Source organism: Psittacula echo (genome assembly GCF_963264785.1).
Source record: "Psittacula echo genome assembly, chromosome: 4".
NCBI lineage: Eukaryota > Metazoa > Chordata > Aves > Psittaciformes > Psittacidae > Psittacula > Psittacula echo.
In genome coordinates, this window is record NC_137738.1 from 106,603,596 (window position 1) to 106,621,152 (window position 17,557).

Here is a 17,557-nt window from a genome sequence, read left to right on the forward strand (position 1 = left end):
TTTGCCTTAACTCCTACAGGCTTTAGAAGATGTGTGTTAGGATGGGTATGAGGCCAAGGAAGGGAGGTGCACAGCAACAAGGAGGACTACATGTCTCCCTGTGCTTTCACGTATCACCTTTTGCCATAGTATCTGCACACTTTCTACTCCATGAATTGTGAGGTGTGAGCTGAACTGGCCAGTCTGGGCAATCTTCAGGAGAGGCAGGAGCAAGAAAGGAGAAGGTGAAGGTCTTCAGAGCTTTTGAGGGTGGCAAGGGCAAATATGAAAATGTGGAAAAACAGAGGGAAACAACCAGATTGCAGAAAGGAAGAATCTTATAGGCAGGATTTTTAATAGACCTTGCATAGTATTGTGAAAGCTGGTAAAGTTTATAAAGGTTGAGATAAGCTAGCTCAGAAATGGATAGGTGTTTTAGCAGGAAAGGATGGCAGGAGATTTTGGAGAGATTACAGTCATGAAACTGTAAGATTTGGCGACAATCCAGACGAGAGTATCTGGTGTGAAGGAGATGTAGGTGTTGAACACGACACAGAGATTGTGAATTTGAGTGTTATACAAGTGCGGGTTATTTACAGCAAGGTGGGAAGGGGGAGGGAAAGGTTTGTGATGAGAGATAAGGAGTTGTTCTTTTAACCGTGATAAAAGTGTTGGCAGACCCACATCTGGGATATAGCTCAGAGGAAGGGTAGGGGAGACCCAGCAGTGGAGAGCTACACCTGCTACCATGAATGTGGAGAATGAAGTCACCAGCTGACATCACAGGGAACACAATGTCAACAGGAGAGAGAATGAGGATGAGGAAGAATTACCACGGCATTAAGAAAGGGTGTGGAGGGAAGCAGCAGACGTTGGCCAGTCTCTTACAAAGCAGATCACCTTTCTTGTTAACCCCTTTAGGTACTAGAAGGCTCTAAGGTCTTCCCAGAGCCTTCTCTTCTCCAGGCTGAACAAGCCCAGCTCTCTCAGCCTGTCTCCATGGCAGAAGTTCTCCAGCCCTCAGAGCATCTTTGTGCCTTCATCTGGACTCACTCCAACAGCTCCATGTTCTTCTTATGTTGGGGCCTCAGAGCTGGATGCAGGACTGCAGGGGGGGGTCTCGCTAGACCAGAGCAGAGGGGAAGAATCCCCTCCCTCCACCTGCTGGTCACGCTGCTGGTGATGCAGCCCAGGACACTGCTGGTTCCTGGGCTGCAAGTGCACACTGACTGGCCATATTGAGCTTAAGACAGAGTTCATCTGAGACATCCAGTTCATGATGAGATGAACACAGCCTAAAAGACATCATATCTTTCTGGTGACTCTGAAGGATGGCTAGAATGATTATCTCAAGTAGAGACATTACAGGCATTCACATCGAGCTGAAGTATCATGTGCTGGTACAATATATTTGTCCCAGTGTCCAGGCATTGGCTGATCCTTGTCCTTGCTCCCTTCTTGCATCTGATCTCTCTGACCCTGTTTGAGGTTAAGCAGTTGTGGAGCAACCTGACCATACTACCCCACCAGAACACTTCGTTCTTCCAGAATGTCCCCAACACATCTGGGAAGGAGTGTGCACGTAGGAAATACTCACCATTGTCACACAGCTGGCAGCAAAGAGAAAGCATTGTCCTTTCTGCTCCTGCGCAATGCCCAAAAAGAACAGGTGTTCAGCAAGTGCTAATCCCATGAGATCTCGTGAGCTCCAGTGAGTGAGTCCTGCTGGCTCATCTGATCTGAGAATCTGGCACTGAGGTTCAATAGAAGGAGAAAAGAAAGAACATTTTATTGTGTTAAAAGTGTAGGCAAGCAAAAGTTGCAGAAATCACCAAATTTAGACTTTGGCTGGGGTACCAGTATTAGCAATGTTGCCCTTGATGAGAGGTCAAAGTTCTGCTGACATGAATTAAAATCAAGAATAAGTAAAATTAAAAGGATGTAAATCTTGGGGGTAGAGCAAAAGTAGCAGGAAAAGCAGATCATTAATAAATAAGAAAGGAGGATAATGATTCAAAATAGGCTGAGTTATTGAATGGCTTAAAAAAAATCTCTCTTGAAGAAAACTATATGAGAGGAGCTTGGGCAGGATATAAAGTGAGGAAGGAAGTCACTGTAAAGAAAAATGTAATTGATAAAGAACAAGTAGAGGAATCCTTGAAAAAATTGGAAAGCACACATATCAGCTTTGCTGATCTTGTTGACCTGTTGGACTTCAGAGAATGAATTGAGAAACCAAGTGTATCATTTCCCAAATGCAGCTGATGCTAACTGGGATGAATAAAGGAGAAAGGACTGGGATTTTTTCATTGCTACCCAAAGCCAAAAGGGGAGAGTCACTCTAGGTGAGACATTGTGTCTTCTAATACAATAGAACAAATGTTAAGGCAGAAATAAGCACACAGCTGTATGGCACAAGAATTGTAGTCAAAAGCCCAAATAAATACACGATGCCAGAGAAACTTGACTGCTTCTACTGTTTATCAGATTTTAAAAGTGTTTAATTTGGCTTGGAAAATTACTTAAAAGCATTTTAGAAGATACATTTTTGAATGAATAAAAGCTGTCTTCAGATTCAGTTATAAATATATTGAAAAAGTAAGAAAGAATGACTATGCTTATTGAAATGTGGAGCGATCTGACTGGATTTAATGTATTTTGAAATGATTTCTTAAGAGTGTAAAAATGTACTAATGAAAATCAAAATTAATAATCATTTGAAAGGATCTGAGGTCACATATCAAAGGTTTAATACTATCAAGTAAAGATTTGTTACAAATGGAAAATTGAAAGTGATGGTGGTGTAAAGGAATTTAACTTGTGCTTTATGGTGGATGACAACAGTGGGATGCAAGTGGTTGTTTCACTGCACATATGGATAGCCCCACATTGAACTTGAGACTTATGTGCCTATATGTTTACAGAGTTCGGCACTGTCCTGAGGAGGAAGGATTGGGGTGGGTTGCACGGAAACTGGAAAAAAAGCTTCCAATGCCTGCAGTTCCTGGAATCTCCATTGAGTTTCTTCTACTGACATATAGCCTTTAGCTGTCAAGTCCAGAACCAGCTGTAGATTGAAACCTCTCTAAAGCTTGTGGTGACTTTCTTAGTTTCTCTCTCAGTAATTGACTTCTGGGTGACACTTTTTAGGCATGCCTTGTCCTGGTTTTTGTGCATATCCCTAGTTGTTCAGCTGCTCACCATAGTCAGCTCTTTTGTTACTGACAGCTCACTACTCACATAATCAGCTTTGCTCAGCCTCTTTCTTGATTCCCCTTTACAGACAGGAAGATGAGGAAGCAATGCTTAGATTGTTAACAGGAGTTGGTTGTATATGAGTTAACCAGTCTTGGAAATCTCAACTGGTTGTCTATAAAACTTTTGTGCCTGAGCTTTTATATCCTCTTTGAAGATGGAAACAGTCCTGGAATGAGAGGTGAAGCAGACGCCTTGTGTGGCTGCAATCACATTAACCAAGAGACATGCATACCAGACAGCCTTCCTCAGAAGGCAAAAGGACTGCTAACATCCTGCTCAACCCATGCTTAATCCTTGTGATACATGTATGTTCTTGTGATCTTGTTCCTTTCACGTAGTCAATTGTGTCAATTCCAGGTTTGAATTTGGCAAGCTGCTCCAATCTTGCCATGCTATCTTCTCCACCTGATGTGACAAATAGCACAACTATTTATCAGTTTCCTGGCACAAACATGCAAATCAGCTTGAATATAAAATTTCAAGCTCACGTCAAAAGAAAATGCAAAGTTATTTTTTCCAGTAATTCCAGAAATCTAAGTAAAGGGCAGTGCAGGTTTCTTAAACCTCTGGATATTTAAAACAGCTATACCCTTAGGAAGTGCCTGACTATGGCAGTAGAAATACCCTCCAAAACAGAAGCCTTGTCTATAGCTTCTAGGGGTATTACTGAACTGTGTGCAGTCTGAAACACCCAGGTGGAACTGTTGCTGTTGAAACCTGTTGCAAAGATGCTGTAATCAGGACTGTGTCACAGAGTTGTTACTTCGACAGACCACAGCTGGGTGTTGAACAATATGTGGCAGAACTGGCCTCTCTGCCTCTGGTTTCTTAAGCCTTCGGTTTCATTTTAGGAAAGAGAAATCCTACATTTCTTTGCAAAAGAAAATCAATTCTCTGTGTTAGGGCTTCTCTTCTCCTTTCAGTGGAAGATTGCTTTAATTTCACAGTGGATTGTGATTAACAGCATCCCAGGGGAGCTCTCACAGTATGACTGTATTGAGGAACTCTGAGAAATGATAGATGGGAGACAACAGGATACATAGGGGAAGAAACAACAAATCGGTACCACCATATCCGTCTCTTATTGCCCACCAAGAGAACCTAACACATTCTCCATGTGTTGTCCGTTGTCTTATTTTATTATGTTGTACTCATGTACAACTATCCTTACGTTTCATCCTAAGCAGAAAGTACATTTCATAACTCAGGATTCTGAATGAAGTCTTGGTTCTATACCCAAGCTGGGCAAGGTCTGTCTGGTCTGAGGTCCCGATCCTGTAACCAGATCTTTATGGCTCAGTCCTTATTCTCTTAACTGCTTATGATATCATGAGCTTTGGTCTTCACTTTCATAAATGCACCTCTTATTTGCATGGTAAGTGTGACTCTTGGCAAACTAATAACGTTTTTCAACTGTATTTTACTTCACATTGAAGGGACTCAAAATCGTAATTTAAGTCCGTGAAGACTTATTAGAGGTTTTGTCTACAGAATAAATGCTTTTAAAAGCAAGGAACATTGGAAAAAAACCTTTCAATTTTTTAGCAAATTCAGAGGGTTTTCTTTCTTTGCCACTCATGGTTGATGGCTGAAAGGCTCATCTAGAATAGGAGGGAGATTTGCTGCAAGTGAATCTGATACCTGAGACTAATTATTTTCCTCCAGAAAGCTGGGCTTCTTGGTTAGCTATGTTAAGTGCAACATAATCTTTTGCATTGAATGATGTAGCTGGAAATACAACTTGGACTGCTGCATTTTGAAGATTGACATGTTTCAAACTGATACGGACCCAAATAAATTAAAAACAGTACGTTGTTGTTTTGGTTTTTAATAAAAAAGACCAAGCCCAAACCAAAACCCCTACCACATCCCTCCAAAGGCCCAGAAACAATCACAAAAATCCCTCATCTACTAAGACCTGCCTCACACTTATAAATTAATATTTAATTTTCTTTAAAGAAAATCCAGTAATCACAAAAGGGAAGAGCTAATGTTCAAGTAGTTAAAGGTGGAGTATTCTAACAGATCACAGAAAACATCTCTGATGATGAAACAGCTCAGATTGGTATGGAGGATGGATCGTATTAAACTGGCACTTAGCTAGATCTTAATTACCACATGAGCCTGAGCCAAGGATAGGGCAAACAACCTTTGCTAAATCGCAGAATAAACTAGGCTGGAAGGGGCTTTGGAGATTCTCTGGTCCAACCACACACAGCTGTGCCCACGGTTGGATATTCCTCCACCTCTTAGATCCTAGTCTTCGATCACCATTATGAAGAATTTTCTCTAATACCTAAATGGTGTTTTGAATGCTGCCAGTTGTATCTGCCACGTCTTAATGCTTTACTATACACTTCTGGGAAGAGTCTGTCTCTTTTTATACCACGCCTATACCATGTCCTAGACAATTATATGGATGTCTCCAAATCTTTTCTCCATGATCAATGATTCCAGTGTTCTCATCCTCCCCCTGCACATCATGCGCTCCTATTTTGTCCTATCATCTTGGTCGCCTTCGCTAGACTCACTCCAGTATGCCAGTATCTTTCAAGTCCTACATAGAATTTGATAATCCTTTTCAAGTAATTTTCAGTTACAAATAAATTGAGAGAAAAAAATATATAATTTATTTTTTTTTTCTTTTCCAGAAAATTCTTAAATAATCACAAGTAAATGGGTTCACTGCCTTCAAATTCAATGCTTTTCTCTTCTATGAATCAAACATCATAACTTTGGTAATTTTCCATACATACTTTGGCTTGGTCGGACCATAAATACCCCTTGTTAATAAGATCACTTTGACATTTTAAAATATACTTTTCTTTCTCAAAAAGAGCACAGAGCAAATTAAAACGAGCCTTTTTAGAGAAAAACGGTTAGATCTTACAAAACAATGATTCTTCTTTCTTGCCAGAAACTCACACCTTTTCTGGGAAAATTTTCAAATGAAATAGTCTTGTTCATGATTTCCCTGTAACGCCCACCTGGATTTTTCAACCAGCTCCATTCCAAATGTTAATGTTGACCTGTAAATTTTTCTTCTGTCTGCAAGAAATGCCTTTGTAAAAATGGAAGGTACAATTACTCGTTGGTAAACGAAACTTCCAGTAAAAGTCTGCACACTACTTTATCAACAAAAGACATACAAAAATTGTCACTAGGCATATTCAGGCTATAAAAAAGGTAGAGGTGTTTAGCACTAAGTGGGATTAACTACTGGAACTGTTGCTGCTGGACAGGGTAGACTCTGGATAATTTATAGTATTTAAGTCAAGTCTGGACACTTCTCATGAAAGCATTCTCATCTCTCCAATAGTGGTTATAGACTTCGTTTTCAGTTCATTGAGTCAAGTTTTTTAACATCTCTCCTGCCTCAGCTCAGGCACTTTCCACAGTGGTACCTGGATTTCTCTCCTTTTTTGTCCCCAACAGAGAGAAGGCTGCAAAAAAACCCTTTGAGGTAACAAGGGTTGTGTGAGGGACAGAAGGTGAAGGCTGATGTGTGCTGCAGATGTATTGGATTTTGGCTAAGGGTTCACCTAATGAATGCTCAACTACACGCTCTTACACCTGCTTCTATGTGAAGTTGGATAGTGGAGGTTTGGTATGGTTAAAAAGTGCATGACTTGCCTGCCTGCTATAGTTTAGTTATTTTGAGATGTCCTTTTGACCTATGATGGTAAATTGAAAAGTAATTTCCCTGTTATTTGTCATTCTCATGTTGCTTGTCTGATCTTATTTCATCTGCGACTCTGACATCTGCCATGATCTTAGAATCATAGGATAGTTTGGGTTGGAAGGGACCTTCAAAGGTCATCTATTCCAAACCCCCTGCCATGGGCAGGGACATCTTTCACTAGACCAGGTTGCCCAGAACCACATGCAGCTTGGCTTTAAATATCTTCAGGGATGGTGCATCTACCATCTCTCTGCGCAACTTGTTCCAGTATTTTACCATCCAGATTGTAAATTAGGACTCACCAGACTTTACTATTAACATAATATTTCACTGAAAAGTTGTTATGAATCTGTGCCCCAAGTAAGTGACTATCAACCAGCTGAGAAGTAACAAACATGTACAGAAATCCTTAAGGATTACCATCATCTTTACTTTAGCTCCATCGATTTCCCTGGAGTTTCCTCAAAGGTAAATCTGATTCCAAAGTATTGCTGATGAGTTGGTGAGTTGATGAGTTGGGTGGTTCTGGAAAGTTTTCCAGATCTCAGCAGGCCTTTATGCAAGAGAAAATGTTACCTCTTTGGCCTTGACTGTGTTCTCACTTATACTGGTATGGCTTCGGAGGAGTGTCACTGAGTTAGATTTATACCTGAGTTACGTGGACACAAGCAAGAGAAGGATTGGGTAAACTGTTCCTAAAGCCCCAGTGGATTTGAGAGCCTTCTCCAGCAGCTTAGGTAGCTTTTCTTTCTATCCTTAGCAACACAGTCCTGATTAACCCTCCAAGCTGTGGTCAGTCATTTTGAGGACAGTTTGATTGACAGCAAGTAACTTGCCAACGCATTTCCCTGCTCTGTCCAGTGCATTAGACCCTAGAGGTGGTTGGTTGGCTGTGTTGGGTTTATTCAGTTGTTTTGTTCATCTATTTTTAATTTCTTGGATATTCTATAAGAAAAAGTCGTCTTGAGCAAGAGACATAAAGTATTTCAATGTAAGTATGAAAATATGCATTGAGACTTCTCTTGTAAATATCTGTACCTATAAAAAGATGCATTTGGGCAAGATAACCATTTTTGTTGCCTTGCCAGTATGCAGTAGAATCCCTTTACCATTCTGAAAATTCAAATGGACAATACAAAACTTCTCCCTGAAGGAACTGTTTCCATTTCATGCAAGGAGATGTGTGGAAAGCTTGCTCTTCCCATATATACTACTTCTTAAAAGAAGACAGACCATCTAGGCCTGGGTGGGTAACAAACTCTATCACCCAAAACTTAAGGGGCAATATTCCTTTACACTGCTGATCCCTTAACAATCTTGTAAAATTATTCCTAAAGAAAATTAGTATTGGGAACATATGATACAATTTGTCCCTTATTTTATTTTTTTTTAATTTACTTTTGCAATATGATTTAAAATCTTGAAAAAAAAATAGAATAAATCTTTGGGAGGCAGTTAGATTTCTGGGAATGCAGCCAGTATATTGTGGACCACCATTTGTCTAGAGACTACAATTTGGATAATGGATTTGTTTGGAAATTATGCTGCTGATGTCTGAAAGCTTTAATGTGAGACTCCTGGAGAAAAGTTAAAGCTACCTTTCTGAAAGCTGTTGAAAAATAGAGAAATTAGATACGTTTTTCCCTGGAAGATAGGCTGATGGATTGACCTTTACCTGGGAAATAAATAAGTGAATAATCTCTTGGTGAAATATGTACGTGGAAAGAATAAATCATATTGAAATCTTTGTCAGTGTGCATGGATATAAAAAAGCAGACATTTGTCAAAATAATAATCTTTCAAATGGTGCTTAATGTCTTTTCTCAACTAGCTGAGGTTAAACTTCCATTTATTGCAGGAGTGAATTTGCTGTCATAAAAAGTGCACAAATACTTCACTTGAGAGTAGCACAATGCGAAAATGATGGTTTAGTTTTAAAATGTGGAGAAAATCAACATTTACAGATTTTAAATGCTGCACCTCTGCAATCAGTGACAAAACTCCCATGAATTACAGTGGTCACCAAACTGGTCCTCCAAAGAATAATTTGTGAGTAGCATGACTGTTTTCTTGAAACTAGAACTTTATTCAGTTGCTGCAAGAAGTGTATCCAGGAGCAAACTGAAGGAAACTTGCAATTAGAAATACATTTATTGTTTTCTAACTCATTTGTGAACATTAAACTAATTTTTTTATTGTGAGAGGTTTTCTCGAAGTTGCCATAAAAAACTGCTATCAATTAAGAACATAATTTGGAAAGTAAGTTGGATGTGGGTGCTTTTAGCCAGAACCATTTTCTGCAAGCTAAAAGAGAAGCTACTGTACTCCTTACTAATTTAGAAAGTTTGTTGCCTATCTGTGAGCAGTGGCTTCTGATCAGAAGATGACATCTCCAAATGCCATTTTGAGATCTCCATTTAAGTTTAGATAATTAACTCAAAGTGAACTGTGGAGTCATTGTTTGTACTAATGAAATAGACATCTGTTGTACTCATTGCAGCCAATATTTTAGCAGTTTTAAATAGTGGTGATAGGGTTTTTTATTACATTATCAAAACCAACATGTCTTGTTTTTTGGCATAATAGTTTCATTTAATGCGTGGTCTGAATTTTTTAGTGGTTGACTTCCAAGACAATGCATTTGATAAGGGCAAGTAAGAAAGAAGAGAGTCCAGTCTCTTTTCCACTTGTCTCCACCAGAGCAAAGACATCAAAAATACTTGGGCTGCAAAAGATAGGGTTCAACCACCAGACTTAAACATCTATGTCAGCTTAGCTTTTAAAGTGAAGGACCCAGCTGCTCTGACACAAACTGTGCAGGTTGTTCTCCTCAGGTTTGTCCTTAACGGTCTGATTTCAAATATTCCATTGTTTAGCAGAACCAACCTTTGTAGGGTTTTTTGTAGAGGTCTTGTGATATTTCTTACTGTTATCTGTTTGCATAGCTGCCATGGATTTTTCATTCAGACCTTACGTTAGAACACTATGGTGTGACCATGCCCAGCTGTTCTGACACCTGGCTATTCTACCCCTTGGTACACTCAGGACTGGTTGTGTACAATGCACAATCATTAAATGAACAAATTCAGTAGGGTTTTGTTATGCACCAGTTCATGGGGTTAAAGGGTTGCATGAGAATCTTGGTGCTATTCTTGCAAAATAAAACTGAAATAATTACTGGATCTGATAGTTTCAGAGAAAACCTTAAAAAATATAAGCAAGGAAGACACAAAACTGAAAAGTGCAACAATATACAAATATCAGGTTTTGTGGGTTTTTCTTGGGGTCTGACTCATGCTTTTTATGTCTCAGAGGCTATTAACACTGACTAAATTTGCATTGGCATCTGCAGAACAAGTATGGTTTAACTGTGAGGACCAATGAGCTCATAACTCTGTATTGGTACAATCTGATTTTGATCAAGCATTGATGGTAAAACTGTTGTGAGAAAAACAAATGTTGTTCCCATGCTAGTCAGGCATTGATTCTGCATGACTCAAACAAACACTAGTCTATTTATTTTCTCTTGTAGTTACCGTTAAGCAAGAGGGATGACTCAAATACCTGCTGACTACCTGTCAACCACCAGCTCCTACAACTATGAGCAGCCCCTTACCTCTGTGGCTCGGACAAGCACTGTCACCAAGGTACTCCCAGCCAAAAAAATAACCTTCTTCAAGAGTGGAGATCCTCAGTTTGCAGGAGTCAAGATGGCCATCAACCAGCGAAGTTTCAAGAGCTTCAATGCACTCATGGATGACCTCTCTCATCGGGTCCCATTGCCATTTGGGGTACGGACCATCACCACCCCACGAGGAATACATTGCATCAGTGAGCTGGACCAACTAGAGGATGGAGGATGTTACCTTTGCTCTGACAAGAAATATGTCAAGCCTATTGGCATTACTTCTGGGGGACACAGGCCAGGCCCTCCACGAAATGGTCGTCCCTCCAGTACCTTTAGAAGAGCAGCTCAGGAAGGCAAGCTTGAAGATTATTCCACACCTTTCACTCAGCATGGCCCCAGAATACCAAAGAAGATCACACTAGTTAAGAATGGAGAAAGTGGGTTTCGTCGTTCAATCATCTTGAACCGCAGAAATGCCAGGAGTTTCAAAACACTCCTGGATGAGATTTCTGAGATCCTGCAGTTCCCAGTTAAGAAGCTGTACACTGTTGATGGGAAGAAGGCAAGTATCTCTGATACCTGGTGCTGGTCAGTTATTCTAACAGGTATTATCGTATCAACGTTTGCATTCCCTATGATGCAAATGCTTTAGCTCATGGGGCCAGTGCTTTACTCGCATAATCTTAATCTTTTGGGCTTGTGTACTTAATATCACATAAATTACTTCTCCTTTAATTACATGAAGGGGTGATGTGGAAGAATCTTGTTCAACCATTCAAGAACTTCATACATCAGATATTGTTTTAGGTCAATGGGACGCAACTTTCGACAGAAGTCCAGAAGCTCAATGTTTTGCAGCTGGGTATAAAACCTCAAATAAACTTCTAATAATGGGATTTCCCACCCTCTCCTGGGAGGAATGTCCCAACAGAGGCTTAACTTTTCTGTACCTAGCAACTGGGAATTCAACAGAATAACATGGCCTTTAGGTGGCTCCTTGTAGTTGCATAGGTACTAACAGAATAGGGTCCTGCTCATGATGTGGCTTTGTCAGCATTATGGTAATATAACTAATAAATGCATAAGTAATTAGGGTACAAGTGAGATCAGGAGACACATCTGTATTGATGATTTGGTGAATGTGCCGATTGGGGTTGACTCTTACAATAAATTCAGGGCATGACAACTCCTTTGCTCTTCTACTCCCAATTTCCTGACAAAACTAAGATTCTTCTTATTTCTTCTCCATCTCCTTGTAATGCAGACTAACCTGTACTTCTATTTCTTCTGAAGAGGTCTCACATGTTAGTCTGACTTGTCCCTGGCAATGCAACTAAGCAGAGAAGTTACCCTGCTCCTTGCCACTTTTTCCACCTTTACAGTACTGTGTGCCAGCTCCTCAGTGGTAACATACAGCCATTTGTGGTGTCACATTCTGAATCAGATGACTGAAATTACTTGGGTTCAAATGACCCACTTTCCAGGAGGGGAAAAAGTGTGGAGGAATATATTTAGCCCAAATAATTTTGACCTGGAACAGGAACAGGAGTGTGCAGCTATGAAGGATGGAGGGAGGGGATAATGGTGCCTTGAGCCATCTTTCCTGGTGGAGGCAACATGTCATCACAGTGCTTTCTATTTGCCCACCACTCTAGAAAGAGCTTCCTGTTCTCATCTGAAGGATCCAAGGAAAAAGTTGTTCTTGAACGTCTTGCTGCTTAAGCTTTCCCAGCCCTACTGGTCTAGAAGCTAAAAGAGTGTCAAGCTGACTGCAGTCAGAGGTGAGATGAAACACTAGGGAAAGGATGGTGCTGCTCCACATATGCAGGACAAATGAAACTGCAATCTTGCTGAGAAACTGAGGATTTATGAAAAGGGACCCAGGAGCAGGAAAGAAAACTTAGCCATGGGTATTCTAGGTTACCCTGCTCTTGCAGGGGGGTTGGACTAGATGATCTTTTGAGGTCCCTTCCAACCCTTGGGATTCTGTGATTCTGTGGGCAACCCAAGCATGGCCTAGGAAAAATAAATAGATAATTCATCTCCTCAAACTTTATGACCTAAAAGTCAGTTGACTAAGTCCAAGATAAGCAAGCTGGTTACTCTATTGAGGGATTTGTCTTTTCTAAGTGTGTCTAGAGTCTGTGTTTCTCCTAATAGGAGAGTAAAAAAAAAAAAGGGTCACTTGCAGGCAACTGCATGGTAATAGGCAAGACAATTCCATGCCCTAGGCTATTTTGATAGTCAGTGGAAAGAAATAGGCACTTCAGACAGCTACTTTCCAAGTAACTGTCTAAATGACTGTGGATATATGGAGCTGGATTAATTTCAGATTCAACTACCTGCATGTCAGTGTCTAAATGTTTCCATAAGTGACTTAAGTGGCCAAGCCCCCATATAGCTGTTGGGACTAAGCTGACAGTCCAATGAACATGGAGCTGGTCAAAGAAAGGTGTCTAGACAGCTTCAGAATCAGCTAGATTCTTTTTTTTCATTTAGTTTCTATCAATTTATTTGCAAGTTTGTTGTGTACTACAGCTACAACTGTTCTACTAAATTAAAACATGTTACAGCAGAACCTCATCCTTCTCTTCTCTATTCTGTGAAATTCTTAACATCTTCCCTGGTTTGATCTTGGCCCAGAATAATAGTGTCCCAGCAGTTTAGATTCAGGGCCTGGGAGTATTCACTATAAGAAGATTGGATTTGGCCAGTCTGTGTTTGAGCAGCCAGGCTACTTCAGATGACCTCTATTCTGAAGAAAAGGGTCTGGTGCTGCTTGCTTTACTATTACATATGCATCCAACTCAAATTAAGAAAAAAAACAAAACAAAAACCAACCCCAATCCTGCTACCAAGATGTGTTATAACTTATGGATAAGTATTTTATTTTGTTACTGATTTCTCCAGTTTTCAAGACTTGGACTCCTGTTCAGTCCACATAGAGATAATAATCTTGGCTAGTGGTAGTGGCTTCCTCTTCAGTTTTTACACTTTTGAGACTTTTCACTCATTTCTCTAATGGAAAGTTTTGCCTTCTGCTTCCTAATGCAGTCTTAATGTTCTCCTTTTGATTCTTAAATTACTTTCCCACAATTTTCCTTCTATTCATTTTAAACACCAATATTTTATCTAGGATATGTACTAAGTACACGCTCTGTAAGAACAATATTGTCATTATTCAACCTTCATCCTTCTTTCCATATAAATATATGCAGTTATCTTTTACATTTTTCAGCTCTGCAGTGGTGGTCATCCTGTTCTCTATTCTCTCGGAGTCATATTTCTTCCCAACATGCCAATATGTAGCAAGACACAGCTAGAATGACACGGGTACTAACTGACCAGAAGCTGTCACTGTGGAGTATTTGAAGCTGATGGCACCTGCCCAGTTTTACACGCTAACATCTTTGCTGACAGTTTAAGTGATAGTTATGTAGATCCTATAAGGAGGCAGTCACTACCTTCATCACATGCTTTGCGTCCCCACTCTCAGTTCAGCCTTTGTTTCTGGAAATGGTTCAGCCAAAGCTGCACAAGCACATCACTTGAAAAGATATTGATGCCCTTTATTGCAGCTAGATTATGTTCTCTGGCATGCTAAAGAGTTTAAGATTGTCCTCTATGTAGTCATAATGATATTTTCCACAATAAATCTCAAAGGTCCCATACAGAACTTCCACCCTGCATTTTTTTCCTTTGCCCTCCATGTTTTCCATCTACAGAAATGTGGCATGGATCAAACGCTTAATCTCTCCACAGTCTCTCAGGATTCTTTTTTTGGATATGAAATTTTTCGTATTTTCATATAAAACTTGTTAATAAGCAGTTCATCTTCCATACCTTACTAATTTAATTTGCATTCCTTTTATTCTTCTGTAGAATATCATTGTGATAGGTGACTATGTGTCCAACCTGATCAGTGTTATCAGCTTACAAATACCTAGGAAATATGTGATTATTAATATATTTTCTGGAGAATCCTTTAAAGTGATTTTTTTTATCCATTCTTAATTTCAGTCATTTAACTCTTGCTTTTTTTACTGTTCATTACTGCTCATAGAATCATAGAATAGTTAGGGTTGGAAAGGACCTTAAGATCATCCAGTTCCAATCCCCCTGCCATGGGCAGGGACACCTCACACTAAACCATGTCACCCAAGGCCTCATCCAACCTGGCCTTGAACACCACCAGGGATGGAGCATTCACAACCTCCCTGGGCAACCCATTCCAGTGCCTCACCACCCTCTCAGTAAAGAATTTCTTCCTTAGATCCAATCTAAACTTCCCCTGTTTAAGTTTGAACCCATTACTCCTTGTCCTGTCACTACAGTCCCTGCTGAATAGTCCATCCCAAGCATCCTTGTAGGCCCCCTTCAGATACTAGAAGGCTGCTATGAAGTCTCCACGCAGCCTTCTCTTCTCCAGGCTGAACAGCCCCAACTTTCTCAGCCTGTCTTCATACGGGAGGTGCTCCAGTCCCCTGATCATCCTCGTGGCCCTCCTCTGGACTTGTTCCAACAGTTCCATGTCCTTTGTATGTTGAGGACACCAGAACTGCACCCAATACTCCAAGTGAGGTCTCACAAGAGCAGAGTAGAGGGGCTGGATCACCTCCTTGGACCTGCTGGTCACGCTCCTTTTGATGCAGCCCAGGATATGGTTGGCTTTCTGGGCTGCGAGCGCACACTGAAGCCAGCTCATGTTCATTTTCTCATCGACCAACACCCCCAAGTCCTTCTCTGCAGGGCTGCTCTGAATCTCTTCTCTGCCCAACCTGTAGCTGTGCCTGGGATTGCTCCGACCCAGGTGTAGGACCTTGCACTTGGCATGGTTAAACTTCATAAGGTTGGCATCAGCCCACCTCACAAGCGTGTCAAGGTCCCTCTGGATGGCATCCCTTCCCTCGAGTGTATCAACCGAACCACACAGCTTGGTGTCATCGGCAAACTTGCTGAGGGCTCACTCAATGCCACTCTCCATGTCACCGACAAAGATGTCAAACAAGACCGGTCCCAACACCGATCCCTGAGGGACACCACTCGTTACTGGTCTCCAGCCGGACATCAAGGCATTGACCACAACCCTTTGCGTGCGGCCATCCAGCCAGTTCTTTGTCCACCGAGTGGTCCACCCATCAAATTAATGTCTCTCCAATTCAGAGACTAGGATGTCATGTGGGACACTGTCGAATGCTTTGCACAAATCCAGGTAGATGGCGTCAACTGCTCTACCCCGTCCATCAGTTTTGTAGCCCCATCATAGAAGGCCACCAAATTGGTCAGGCAGGATTTCCCCTTAGTGAAGCCATGCTGCCTGTCACCAACCACCTCCTTGTTTTCATGTGCCTTAGCATTTCTTCCAGGAGAATCTTCAGTGGTCTTTGCTGTTTCTCCACTCTTGGGTGCAGAATATTTAAACCATAAAAAAAAGTCATTCTATATTGGATTTTCTAATCTTTTCCTTTCTTAAGGATCCATTTCTGCCCTTCTATCTAATGTTTCTTGTCTTACCTTAACTTCAAGATCTCTATTCCCTAAACACAATTGGTTGTGTCCTGGAGTTTTCACCAGATACTAACGTTTTCTTTGAGGAGTGAAAATGGCAATTTTTTCAGATAATTTGGTGGGTTTTTTTTAAATAACCTCCTTCAACTGGTGCTGAAGAAAAATTTTGTCTGTACGTCTTGCCTTTATACTTACATTTGTGTTTTCTGCTAGAGATGATGAAAATAAGCCTCCATTCTTCCATGATTATTCAAAGGTGTCTGGATGTTTCGTATTTCTTGGATATTTTCTTGTTTCTCATATTATTCTTTTTTAATAATAATTCAAATTCTTTTTTAATAATTTTGTAAGCTTCTTTTATCAAGTGTCTGTGCAATTTTTTTGCAAGACTTATTACAGAGGCCAGTATTTCTGGAAAACAGGGCTAGGATTGAGTGGAGCAGTAACTTTAGACATTTATTACCATGATTTGTGAAATTAGCTGAATAACAGTAAGATAAGCAATGCATCTGAACTACCGCTTGATTAACTTTGTATTTGTCTGGCTTAGAATAACATAACTCACTGGATTTAATTGCAGGTTCACAATTTCTCTTTTGCTGCCAGTTTTTTCTTGATCTGTGGAAAACTGAACACAAAAAAGGAAAAATCGCCTCTCCTACCGGTGAATAGAACTCTTCCATCAATAAAAGTGCTATTCATAGACCTGAGAGTGTTGCCCTTCCAAATCTCCTTTTGTTTCTTTCTGTTACTGTAATTCCAGATCTAAATTCAAAGCTTAAGTTAAATCACCTACGCCACATAAAGTATGGTTGGCAGATACTGTCACAGTGGCTCTGTTTCAATACATCCAGATCACTTAATTACTAGTCTTTGGTGTCCCATTTATGTGAGTATAAACTTAGACACCCGTGCACACATGGAACTGGTTCATTTTTTTGTGTTTCTTTCATATAGTATTGATTTGAAAAAGCAGAGAAAAGTGTTTTCTTCCTTTCACAGTCTACCTAGTCCACAGATGTTTATGGTAAACTTCTGAGTTTAATTTAATCGTAACTCACAATGAAATAAACCTTTTGAACTGCAAATTTCACTGATTTTGCACACCAGTCCATTTTCTTCTCCAGACAAAACTTGTATCATTTATTTTTATAGCCCTCATTTTGTCTCTTTTTTTTTTTTTTTTTTTTTTTCTAATTGACTTTAGTTTAAAGTTTTACCTGAAAAGGAAGACATGCTAGTGATTTCATGAAGTCATTAAGTGGAACATTTTACCACTTTTACCTGTTTCTTTTTCATGTTACAAATTCAGAAGGTCATGGGCACCTATGTAGAATCCTAGTACAGGCGAAGTTCATTGTAAGGCCAAAGGTGGTGTTGGAGCATCAAGATCCATTGGAGGCCAGCAGAGCTCTTGCTTTTGTGATCACACTTATCTTTGTGTTATTTTATCTTTATTTGCTCTAATTTGTCTGCTTATTCACCTCTCACATATTTTCAAA

General features: G+C 40.2%; 1 protein-coding gene across 1 annotated transcript in view; it reads left to right on the top strand.

The window, feature by feature from the left end:
• Nucleotides 1-10,470: 10,470 nt before the first annotated feature.
• RP1L1 (RP1 like 1) overlaps nt 10,471-17,557 on the top strand; it is a gene marked incomplete at both ends in the record, with an annotated part of 29,678 nt that continues 22,591 nt past the window's right edge. The window contains one exon of the mRNA XM_080615954.1: nt 10,471-11,109. Coding sequence (XP_080472080.1) covers nt 10,471-11,109 — 639 coding nt within the window. The remainder of the gene's footprint in view (nt 11,110-17,557) is intronic.